This window comes from Cydia splendana, chromosome 13 (assembly GCF_910591565.1).
Source record: "Cydia splendana chromosome 13, ilCydSple1.2, whole genome shotgun sequence".
NCBI lineage: Eukaryota > Metazoa > Arthropoda > Insecta > Lepidoptera > Tortricidae > Cydia > Cydia splendana.
Genome location: NC_085972.1, coordinates 15,059,794 through 15,072,215, shown reverse-complemented (window position 1 = coordinate 15,072,215; position 12,422 = coordinate 15,059,794). Strand labels below are relative to the sequence as shown.

General features: G+C 40.4%; 1 protein-coding gene across 4 annotated transcripts in view; it reads left to right on the top strand.

Annotated features, from left to right (window-relative positions):
- The window catches only part of LOC134796210 (inositol hexakisphosphate kinase 3), a 73,898-nt gene extending 66,626 nt beyond the window's left edge, over nt 1–7,272 (top strand). For all 4 annotated transcript variants that reach the window (XM_063768243.1, XM_063768242.1, XM_063768241.1 and 1 more), the window contains 4 exons: nt 884–1,059; nt 4,345–4,547; nt 5,285–5,471; nt 5,845–7,272. In XM_063768243.1, coding sequence (XP_063624313.1) covers nt 884–1,059; nt 4,345–4,547; nt 5,285–5,471; nt 5,845–6,252 — 974 coding nt within the window. In that variant the 3' untranslated portion in view covers nt 6,253–7,272. The remainder of the gene's footprint in view (nt 1–883; nt 1,060–4,344; nt 4,548–5,284; nt 5,472–5,844) is intronic.
- The last annotated feature ends 5,150 nt before the right edge of the window (nt 7,273–12,422 follow it).

The window sequence follows — 12,422 nt, the reverse complement described above, 5'->3', positions numbered from 1 at the left end:
AAAATAGATGACGTAATTTATGAACAGCCCCTATGTACATTTGCACTGCATTTAGTATTTTCGTACTTACCAAATAACAGTTTTAGAACTTTAAAAGTTAAGTACAGTTAGTGTTGTTATGGTTGATTTCAATATGCTTCGCGAAGGATCAAGAATGTTTAATCCATCATTGTAGTGCGAGTGTGGTAGAAGGGATCGGCATACTGAGCTCGCACGGCCTGCCGCAGCGCGTAAAATACCTAAACTCGCTCAACGCCGAAATGTAATAGCGCTCTTAAGATGATGGAGAACAAACCTTAAATCAAGCTTGTATATTTTTATTTAATACTAGCGAGTCCGCACAATGCCCATTTTTACTGACCTTGACTTGGGCCACTTGGATACACGCCAGATTCACCAATATTAGGTACGAATGGCAGGAGTGCCCAATGTCCACCCACGGAGAGTTGTCTGCGACCAGTTTTGTCAATGTGTGAGCACAATTTACACATAGTTACAACTCGTTGCAGCATTCTTAGCTTGTTATTCCTTTCAGGGTAGACGTCGAACAATTGTACAGGGTTTGTCTTTAGCCCAACAATTGAAGGCTGTACGCCTTGATCTGGTTAATCGAACACTTAGAGAGGGGTTCTTGAATATGTGGCCGGAATGTCCGAGAATACTATAACGAATTAAGGATTAATCCTAAATCTGGTCTCACCAACCGACCATACCATACCATCGGAGGCCCATGGCAAATTCATTGAATGGAGGCAAAAGTGGCCTGTGCTCACGACCTCTCGGTCAAATTCCCTTTCGGGTCCGATGCCCGCGGCATTTTGAGCGCATTGCCGCCCTACTGTTCCGTCACTGTTCGTACTAATATCGAATGCCATTGTTGCAGATTTCCTGATGATGGAGAATATAACATCATCGTACCGGCGGCCGTGCATCCTGGACCTGAAGATGGGCACGCGGCAACACGGAGACGATGCCAGCGCGGAGAAGCGATCCAAGCAGATCGCGAAGTGTGCAGCGTCCACCTCCGCTTCGCTCGGCGTCAGACTCTGCGGCATGCAGGTGTGTACCAATCCAACCATACTTAGGGCCGGTTGCACCAAACCGCCTGTCACCGTTATGGGTAATTTCATAATTCACTGCATCAGCCCTTCGATCGCGGTTACTGACCCTTACCCGCGGCCATTTTGATAAAGGGTACGTCCTCGCACCTTCACAACATGTCGACTCCATATACCAAGCGCGGCATCCACACACCAGGAACATGATGTCCTAAGTGGAGTTATTATTAGGAAACATGTTTTTTTTTCTCCCAAACCTTTTAGGAGTATTATAACACCCTATCTAAGGAATTGCGTCAGAGTATTTGTTGTTTCTTTTATAGTGTTTATAGGTTTACAACAATGTAAATCGGTCAAACTTAGTAAGTCGTAAATAAGAGTTTTTGTGGTTTAATTTGTATCTTACAACAATCACCTGAGTTAATGAGGTCCGATGCCGCTTCACGAAGTGATTTACTGAAACTTAAGTATTTCGGGCCCTCGAGTTCAAGGTCGTGATTAGTTATTAAGGCTTCTTAGGAGTAACGACCGATAATTACGTTTCGTTCGTTGTAGTTAATGACACGCATTAACGAAACTTTGTAGGGCATATTTAGACAATGACAATGTACATAATTATATTGTTATACAGGTTTGTTAGAGATAGGGTGAAGGTAAAACAATTATCTAGACCAGCGGTCGGCAACCTTTTAGCAGCCAAGAGCCACATAGTAGTTAAGGAAGTTGACGCGGGCCGCACTTAGTTAATATGTTTGACTTTATCAGACATTGTTGTTTGACAATATTACACACAAAATAGCCAGGGGGGCTCGCGGGCCGCAAGTGAGAGGTTCGCGGGCCGCCTGTTGCCGACCGCTGATCTTAGTCTAATAGGTACCTAAAAGTCATGGTCTAATAAAACATGGTCTTCTATTCCCAGAGTGACACGGGCCTACGTCACAATAACATTGCCACTTTATTTCAACATAACATGTTACATGGGTACATTATACCTATGGTTAATAAGTTAAAATATTTCTTTATAATTTTATAATTTTCATTTATATGTATTTTATCTTAAATTTTACAATAACACGTCATTTTTAATTATTCGTTAGCAATATCTTCCGATTCACGACAGAAATTTCAGACGTTCGGGTAATTCTGTTTACACTACTGACAACACAGGATAGCGCTGTCACATTTGACAATTCGGATCTAGATAACTTCATGCCCTGACCGTCATCCTTGTCGAACGCGTGTTAATTGTTATTTCCTTCTCGCTCAGTGTCAGCAGTCGCAGTGTGCCGTAAGCTTGGTAATTAATGTGTAACTGTGAATTAGTTTTTCAAACGTTTGTCTTGTATAGATAAATAAAGTTTAATTTAATACATTAGATTTGTTTTATTTTACTATGTTTCTACATGAATAACTTAAAATTAATGCCGTTAAAATAATTTTCACCGTTGGTTAAAATTCTCCCACATTTTAAAGTTTGAGAACCTGTAAACAGCATGATGACGTAGGCCCGTGTCAGTTAGGTCATACGCGAATCTCGGAATAGAGTACCAGGCGGAGTATATTATTATACCATGCCTAAAAGTAATGCACTTCACATCTAGCTCAGCTAATTGGAACTGGAATGTATTAAAATACATATTTTGGATATTTCTAGAGTGTTCGATTCATCAGTTATCGCATTACACATGCTCTTATATCTTATCTTATTCAGTATTCAACTTAAATTAATACCTATTGTGTGTTATCGTCCGTTGTTAGGTATCAATCCAGTTTCAGCCAGTTCGATATTGTTAGTTATTGAATTACAAAACAGTGGTGGTTTGGAAAAAGGTCGAGTGTCAAAGTCAGAAGTTTAATAATATGGAAACTATAATATTCCACTCGTATACCTGATACCTACGACTATCTTACTGAAATGGAAATTTCCACTGATGTCGAGAGAGAGAGAGAACAGTTTATTTAATAAGTGGCATTGGGTTTAAACTTATGAACCTTGTGGAAAAGTGGACGACCACGACTGACAATCCATTGAGTTGCGTAGACAACGCAGCCTAGAAACGCAACACAAGAAGTAGATACTACCTATAGGTAGTATTTTACCTGCAGTTTATTTTAATATTGCAACTATACTGTCAGTCTTAAAGCGTTCACGATCTTAGAATTGAAAAGTTACTGCTTTGTGGGGTTGGCGCGGTTTACGATTGCATAAAGTATCCGCGACGACCGTGCAATGCACCAGACGTTTCTGAGCGATCTATACCTAAAGTGGCTGTGTGTTGTGATGGAATATTTTACTGCCAACCAAAGACAATATATCTAAGCAAACACTCGACGACAGTGACTCAGACGGTTTTCCATTTCGTTCTATGATTTTATGACGGTTGTAAACTAGATTTTAAAATGCTACGGCATTAAGTAGTACTACCTAAAACAGGCGACCGAAACGGATGTAATTCATGTAATGTCACGTTTTAGGCAGCCATTAATGGTGTTATCTATTGCTTTAGTTTTAATTTATCGCTTATTGTGTTATTATATTCGCACTCGCGCATCGGTATTTGATATTTGAAATTAACAGTAGAATATCAAAATTTATTCATAAGCATGTATTCATACATTTAAAATTTAGATTAACAACCGGAACTGCATAGCAATGTAAATTATAGCTTATCAGCAGGTGGATTAATTACTTATGATAATCATACATTATTTATCAAGTGCTCGACCAAAAACTCTTTCTGTTACTGATTTGTTCTGACGACTAAGTCCGTTGGGGGCCATTAAAAAGACTCGTGGAATGAAAATAAATAGATGTTAAAGCCTTAAAAATAGTTTCAAGACAGTGGTTTTTATCGCATAGTTTTAAATGCTCGGTTGGCTACAATAATTATGAGCGCTGCCCATAATGTATACGACCACTTCAAGCGATGTTTAAAGTTGCTTTTTAATAGCTCTAAATTTAATAGATGACGTCAGTCCGACTATGACACCCTACCATCTTGAATAACAATAACACGTCCTCGTGTGTTAGTCGGCTCGGTAAATAAATTCATGCTCATTTTTGTTCGTATATGCACGAGTATGTATTCTTCTTTAAGCATTTTACAGGTCTACGACGTAAATTCAAAAACATTAATTTGCAACAATAAGGGTCGGCAGTACCGAACCGTTTGTCACAGATGAAACGATTCATATTCAGTGTCAAATGTGGTCGGTACAACTGGCCCTAAAACTCCAAAACAGTTTGATATTCTACAAGGACTACAAATGTGTTGTATTGTTGTAGGTGTACGGCGAAACCGGCGCTTGCGTCCGCCGCGACAAGTACTGGGGCCGCGCGCTGTCGGAGACGGGGCTGCGCGAGGCGCTGCGGCACTTCTTCGCCGCCGGCGCCGCGCCGCGCGCGCAGGTCGTGCGCCGCGCGCTGCGCCGCCTCGAGGCGCTGCGCCGCGCCATCGCCAAGCAGACCAGCTATCGCTTCTACTCCTGGTGAGTGTTCTTGCCTTTAGGCCTACAAGTAGTACAGGCTCACGTTTCGCGGCAGCGACGCAGAGGCGGTTTCATAGAAGAGCGGATCACACGTTCACCGCTGCGCCGTTGTTAATGATTCCATTGAAGGTGAACACACATTGACAGTAGTAATATACGATCAATTCGCTTTTCGTCTGCTAGGTACATATGTGTGTAGCCGCCGTACAGGTCAGGATCTCGACGACTCAAATAAAAAGCTTCAATTCTTAGTGAACTGATATAATTTTCCAAAATAAGTACTGGTTTACAATGGCTTTCTTGATGAAACGGTTAAATGCAGAACTGGTGTGTTATTGGTATGGAGGCTGATGAGAGAGTGATTTGCAATATTTGATCAGTACAAAAGGTGGTTTAAACTTGGGTGCCTCTAATTGGCCGCGATACAGAGTATGTGGAGCGCTCCTATTGGTGCTTTAGAAAAGCTTCCAAATACTAGCCGAGCTCGACGGCTGCGTTTAGCTACTGCATTAGGAATGTATTAAGAGTTTATACAAATAAAAAGTTGCGTTCGCAACATGTGTATTGTCTTGAGAATAACCACTCGCAAAGTAAGTTGTGAAAAACATTTCAAGTCGAAATATTATCATCTGTATTTTAAAAATGGCAGAGGAATCTCCAATACCTATTTGGGATATTATCTTTATACCAGATTTTCAAACGAAACATCATATTAATCCGATGTCGTTTTATTCTAGCTCCTTACTGATAGTATACGAAGGCGACACGGAAGAGCCCGACACCCCCTGCGCGGCGCAGTACGACGCGGACGCGGACGCGTCCAGCAGCTCGGCCGAGCAGCTGCCACCCTCACACTTCGACATGTCCACGCTGCACGCCGGCATCCCCGACCGCGAGCGCGAGCCCTTCCAGCCGCACTCGGAGGTTAGTCACTGATGTCTTCTTCTTATTCTTGCTTCCTACGCGTTCGGATCGTTTCTTAGAATCAAGCCATACCACATACCATATTCTAAGAAATAAACATTTGTAATCATGTCCGAACAAAATACATATACTCGTACACACTCCTAATTATGGAAACCTGTATTTGGTTTGGCAATGTTCAAGATAAAAGTTTAGTAGTTAGAGTTAGACATGAATCGTGTTACCCGTGTGTATTTCGGGACGCAAAATCGGGATCGTCCATTTATTAAAAATCCTCATTTGTGTCTCTCTTTTGTGTCAGAAAGATCTCGTACAACAGGGTGTCCTTATTATTTTACTTTGGAATATATATCGATTTTTTGTTTATTTTCAGGAAACAATGGGCGGGTACGAGGAGGGCTCGGTGGGCGGGGCGACGGCGGGGCACTCGCCGCGCCGGCAGCCGCCCAGCCCCGACTCCACGGACAGCTGGATGGCGTACTCCTCCACCTCCAGCGAGTCCTGGCGCGGCGAGCCCGAGCCCGCGCCGGAGCCCGAGCCGGGCAAGCGCGCGCGCCCCGCGCCGCCCGCCGCGCCCGCGCCCGCGCGAGCGCACGAGCCGCCGCCCGACGAGCGCGTCGACATCCGCATGATCGACTTCGCGCACACCGCCTACGCCGACGCCGCCGCCTCCTCCCCGCTGGCCACGGCCACGCCGCACCACGGGCCCGACGGCGGCTTCCTCACCGGCATCGACTCGCTCACCCGCCTGCTCACGGAGATCCTGCAGCCGGACAGTTAATGAGCGGCCGGGCCGAGCGCCCGCCCCGCCCCGCCCCGCCGCCGGCCGGACGGCGGTCTCCCTCGGTGAACGCTGCCGGTCCGGCCTACGTTTATTTAATCTAAAGGAGTACTATAATTTTAAAGTGGGACCCAGTAGGTAAACTCGATACGTTCGTATTTTTAAGTATTACGTTTTAAGTTATTCCAGAATGTTGTGCTTTTGATTTGTTCCCTTTAAATTGATCTGTCCATTGCGTGTTTCGCTCGAGGCGGCCGTATTTGGTGGACGTTCCCGTTCGCGTTAGTTCCTACCTAGTGTGATCGCCGGATTACCGTGTTCTACCCTCTTGTTGTTGTGCATTTAGTTCCAAAAAATGTATTGTAACGAGCACCCAAAATGTAGTTTAACTGAATGTTTTAAATAAATAACCCAGTCGCTGAAACCAAAGCCGAAGTTGCAGGTGACCGGAAATACTTGATTCTAAATTTAAGGAAATTATAAAACTCAAAATAAACATTGTATAGTATTTAATTGACGACAGACCGCTATAATTATAACATACATAAGTGTTTAGTGTTCTTATAGAATTTCATTGAATGTGTCGATCGTCCGTAACGGATACTTGAAACTAATTATATATTTTTTGCAACAGTATTACGAATGTTTTATAAATAGTGAGAATGAGTGTAAGATTCGGATTGGAGAATTTGTGAATATTATCCTGAACGGTGATGCTGTGCCAATGGTTAGCTATTTACACTGTAAATGAATGACATAAGTTGTATGTAACTGTATGTAATGTGTAAATAGGGGTGAGTGTCAGTGTAAACAGCTACGCACAAAGGCGTACCACTAGCGTTAGTTAGCCAACATTCCTTTGTGCTGCATTCGTCATTGCCCTTGTTTTTAGTGGGATAAATTTATGAAAAGTACCTGGTTTAATTAGGATGCTAGGTTGTATTGCAAATTATCATTTATGTCTGTTATTTTTAATAACCGTATGACACTATTTTGTTAAATAAATTTTAGGTATTTTAATGCTGGTTTTATTGTTGAATTTCCCTTGCTAATGTTAGATAGGACATAAGGACGATAAAACTCATAAATGAGGATAAACGTGCAGACTCCGGAGTGCTTTCTTGACCTAGGCGCGAAATTGGAACGCGTATAACCATATATTATTATACTCTTTGGTATAATCCAAGTATAATAGTTATAGTATCATATAAATATGTGACGTTCCACGGGAAAAGGTACCTTATGAGGGTTTCTAGTTTCGGAGATATGAAATGTTTTGTAAAGAGGTGAAAAAATGCTCAATTTTTTTTTATTGTGTGATCTGAAACCTTAATGCGTAACGTTTGTTTACCTGTTTTTATTTTTGTTATAAGTTAGTTATAAGCCTAGTAATGTCGTCTCAGAGTTTAGTAGAAAAGGTACCTTATGGAAAAAAGATTGAAAATTCCCAAAAAAACTAGTCAATACGGGAAAAGAAGTTTGGTAGAGAACTGTATTAGCATTCTGCAAAACTAATTTGATAATTTCAGTTCTGGTTGGGGCGCCTCGCAAATATTATAACCGTACATAGACCGACATCACAAATCCAAGTAGACTGCTATTATACCAAAGTTACTCTCGTCAAGTCTTTCTTAACTAGAATAATCTTCATTTGGTTTGGTCGCATGCAGTAAATCAGCCATTGGTTTGCTGAAAAATGCCAATACCCGACGCATTACCTTATGGAATATCTGAGGTCATTGAACCTCAATGCCGCTTATCTTCAATAGCAACCGAAATATATTATTGATAAGAAATAAACGATTTATACCATCTTAACCCCAAAATATTATTAGTTTATCCTAACTGTTCCATCATCATCATGCCTCATCATGTAACTTGACCACAAGGTACCTTTTCATTACATACAAATTATTGGTCTTTTTTAAGATTATTATGACGAAGAACTAATTAAATTTGGGGCAGTTTAATGTAAATTAATATTTTCTATTCATAAAAGATAAACTGTAATATGATTGATATTTTGTAGTGATGTATTATTAGATTTATTTCCATAAGGTACCTTTTCGTAAATGTATGGAGCAAATACTGTTATTGTTATGTAAGTTTAAAGTGGCATAAGGGGTTAAATATAGTATTTAGTTGGGGTTTTAGGATTTATTTCATTTGAATGACAGAATTTCTTTCATATGTGCTCAGAAAAATTGATTGTGTGTCACATTAAAAGTAAAAATATTCAATTTTGTGATTTTATATGAAAAAGTCAGAAAATACATTTTCACCTCTAAATCGGTATTGTTTTTTGCTTAAACTGTCTGTCAGTGTAGTTTTCTAATAGATAAAATTTAAATCTTGAGAGCTCATTGCAATCAATCGTGAAAATGAAATAAAACTTTATTTTCAAGAGATTGGTTAGTATACACATAAATCAGTCGATATCAAAAGTTTCTATTTGCATTACAGAACAAGTCGCAATATTTTTTTAATCTCAGATATATAAGGTATTATTATTTGTAGTCAACTATGTAACTTACTTCAGGAACATAGTTTTTTAGGCGGCTAAACTTAAAACTTCTCTATCGTAAAGTTGCTCATTTCACAACATTATTTTCAAAAAATCATATCTCTGTAACTACGCAACCTAGAAGGTTGATCTTTTGTGTTATCGATAGCTTATTTATTGTAGATTACTGGGGTATGCATAACTCCATACCCGCCATAAGGTACCTTTGACCGTGGGACGTCACATATTGTCATAGCACAGTTGACATCATGTCACAAAATAACATATAGCCGGCCCATAGAGTTATATATTTGACAGAGGGAATGTCACTTAAGACAAATTGTGACACTGCAATGGCGGACGGTTTGAAAGTGTGCGTGTAGACGAGTGATACCATGTAACACAAATTGTTCCCTAATGGTGAAACAATTATTTTCAATATCGTCCTTGTTTTCAAATATGAAAGTAGGACAGTTTTACGTTAGACAATAAAAAAGTGTGTAGCTAACTGATTTTATAGGTCTTGAAAATGCGCATTACTTGCAAATTACATGCAAATTACTTTGTGCAAAAATTATTTGCAATACCTAATGATATTTAACTTGTAACACATCTGATTTTATACAAAAAATAAATATAAGGTAAATGTACTAGTGCTCGACATGTTAATGTCCAATAGATGACACCTTGCTGTCACCTCTATTGACAATGGTTTAAGTTTCAAGATGACATGTACTGGACTGGGACCGCGTCGAGCACCATGAGTATGTTTACCTTACATACGTTAACTATCAAACATTATTCATGTAAACGTCTTTAATTTCCTTTAGTTTAAAAATGCAAAATCAATAATTTAGCTATTTACCTAAATATCCTAAATTATCTCTTATATACATAATGATATAATAAGAAGGGCATCAATTACCCTACTTTCGGGAAATTACCCTATTCAACTTACTGGTCACATTCCTGTTTCGCATTTATAAACAATGAAATATGGAGATTTTATGTACTATACCGTGATAATTGATAAAATTAGCTATGAAAGTTATTCCGTCACTTTTTTTCTTTCGATCGGTACAATTCTTGCAGGATTTAACTACGCATGCCGGCATATTTTACATTTTTCGTGGACAAATTTACTTCACTGACGTTTCGATCCGTCTGACGGCAAATTGGTGGATGAGGGCATTGAGATAACTGTCAATGTGTGTGTGTCACGCGTAAATACAAGGAAATTGGTGGATGATGGAATCACAGTTTTTGTCTTAGCAAAACTACGTCCGTAGTATTCTAGGTCCATGAGCCGGCCAAACAACGTCAGTAGAAAAAGGCGCACAATTTTATTTTCTATGGGACGATTTCCCTTTGTGCCTGTTGTTTGACAAACTAAAGTTGGTCAAGCAGATCTTGTCAGTAGAAAAAGGCGGCAAATTTGAAAAATGTAGGCGCGAAGGGATATCGTATCATAGAAAATAAAATTGTGCGCCTTTTTCTACTGACGTTGTTTGGCCGGCTATATGTTATTTTGTGACATGATGTCAACTGTGCTATGACTGTGTTATATCGTATCATAAGATTTGCTTGACCATCTACATTAAGGCCGTAGCACGCGGGCGTACCGGACCGCGACGTAGGTCCGGTCACCTACCACACGATCTAACAGGTCTCGGATCGGACCAAGGTCGCCGTCCGGTATAAAGCCCGTCTTTTAGGCCAAGCGCGCACCACGATTTTAATTTTTGCGACACGATTTTAGAATCGCGCTGTAAAGCCCCCTCCAGACTATGCGCGTGAATCGCGGGCGAAGCCGCGAACGCAAGTGTGGAGTCGATTTTCGCAGACAGCGAAATCGACTCCACACTCGCGTTCGCGGCTTCGCCCGCGATTCACGCGCATAGTCTGGAGGGGGCTTAATATATCGCAGAAAATTCACTGCGCGCACTGCGATGAAAAAGTCGGCGATTTGTTCATTCTCAACATGGATTTCGCACCAGTCGTTTGTCATGAAACGTGTCTTTAATATGCGATCGCTGTATGACTTTGAGCATTTGGTGATCCCCGTCTATTTCCATAATTAAATGGTCAACATCTAGCGTCTCATTTTGTGACTCCATTGGAGAAGCAGGTGCCGATATGTTGAGGCTTGGAGAGCGAAATGCCGACTGAGGTCCGTGTTAGGATTAGGGCTCCAAGCAGGAAAGAAAAAGCTTTTAAACACCAAATTAAGTTTATTACTCTCAAAACAAGACTACATACTATAATGGCGTCTCATACAAGAAGAACACCTACATTTGTTTTTTTAGATTGACAACCGAATAATTCAAATACCTATCATAGACTATACTCTTTATTTTTTGTTGACATTAACACCCTTCCTCAACAAAAGAAGCTAGGTACCGACAGCAGAAAAAACTATAAATTGAAGGAATATTTAGAAGTCCTTCAAACATAGATCGTCAGCAACTAAAACACTACGACCACATAGCGAAAGCGAACACAACACAATTAACCACTTTAAATAAAAGAACACTTTATGGGTCTGTCTGGTACCATTTACATACTTTTAAGGGTAAGTTAAAAATTACCACTCAAACCTATTTGAGAACACAGGTCTCGAAAAATCAAAAAGCAGCAATAGACCTTCAGTCACCTTTTGTTTCACAAAATGGTACTTTAGATCTATATGTTTAAGTCTTTTGTTGTCTACATTATTTGCAACATGAATGGCCGACTGATTATCAATATATATTTTAAAATTTTGAAAATGCAGCCCTAACTCCAGAAGGAGGTTACGTATCCAGCACGCCTCCATTACCCCCTTCCCCAAAGCTACGTATTCCGATTCGGTTGAAGAAAGGGAGATACATTGTTGTTTTGAACAACCCCATGACGCTGTACAACCGAAAACCTTCATAACGTATCCTGACGTAGACTTTCTATCCGCCTTGTCTCCCGCCCAGTCAGCGTCCGTGTATCCCAATAGTGGAGCTTCTTCAGTAGCTTTGTAAATAAGTTTAGCATCTATGGTGCCTTTCAAGTATCTAAGAATTCTTTTAAGTGCTTTCCATAATCCAGAAGATCCCATCGACTGATATCTTGAAAGATAGTTTAGAGCGAAACATATATCCGGTCTTGTGCCCAGCATTACATACATGAGGCTTCCTATGAGTCCTCTGCATTTCCTTGTCATCTCCTCATCATTTGACGGTTCCGAATTTAGTTCAAGACCCACTTCAATAGGTGTCGCTATGATGTTGCATTCTTCCATTTTGTACTTCTTTAAAATGTTTTCTATGTATCTCTTTTGGTTTAGTTGGTAGTCTAGCCACTGGTGCATAAATCTCTGTGTGATCAAATCTATCTTCCTGCTGAAAGCCTATAACCACCAGTCTTGCCTTATATTGTTGCTTCCCATTCTCACCTTTCTTTATTTAAAAGACCCATTTGGTGTCAATAGCCTTCTTTCCCGCTGGTAAATCAGTCTCTATCCTTGTGTCATTCCGTTCTAGTGCATCAAATTCTGCTTGTATGGCCTCATTCCACTTGTTTTTGTCAGTTCCTTCTATTGCATTTTTATATGTGAGTTGACTTTCGTCATTAACTGCTGTAAATCCCAAAACGTAGTCATCCAAACGCTTAGGCTTGGTTATCTGTCTAGTCCTTG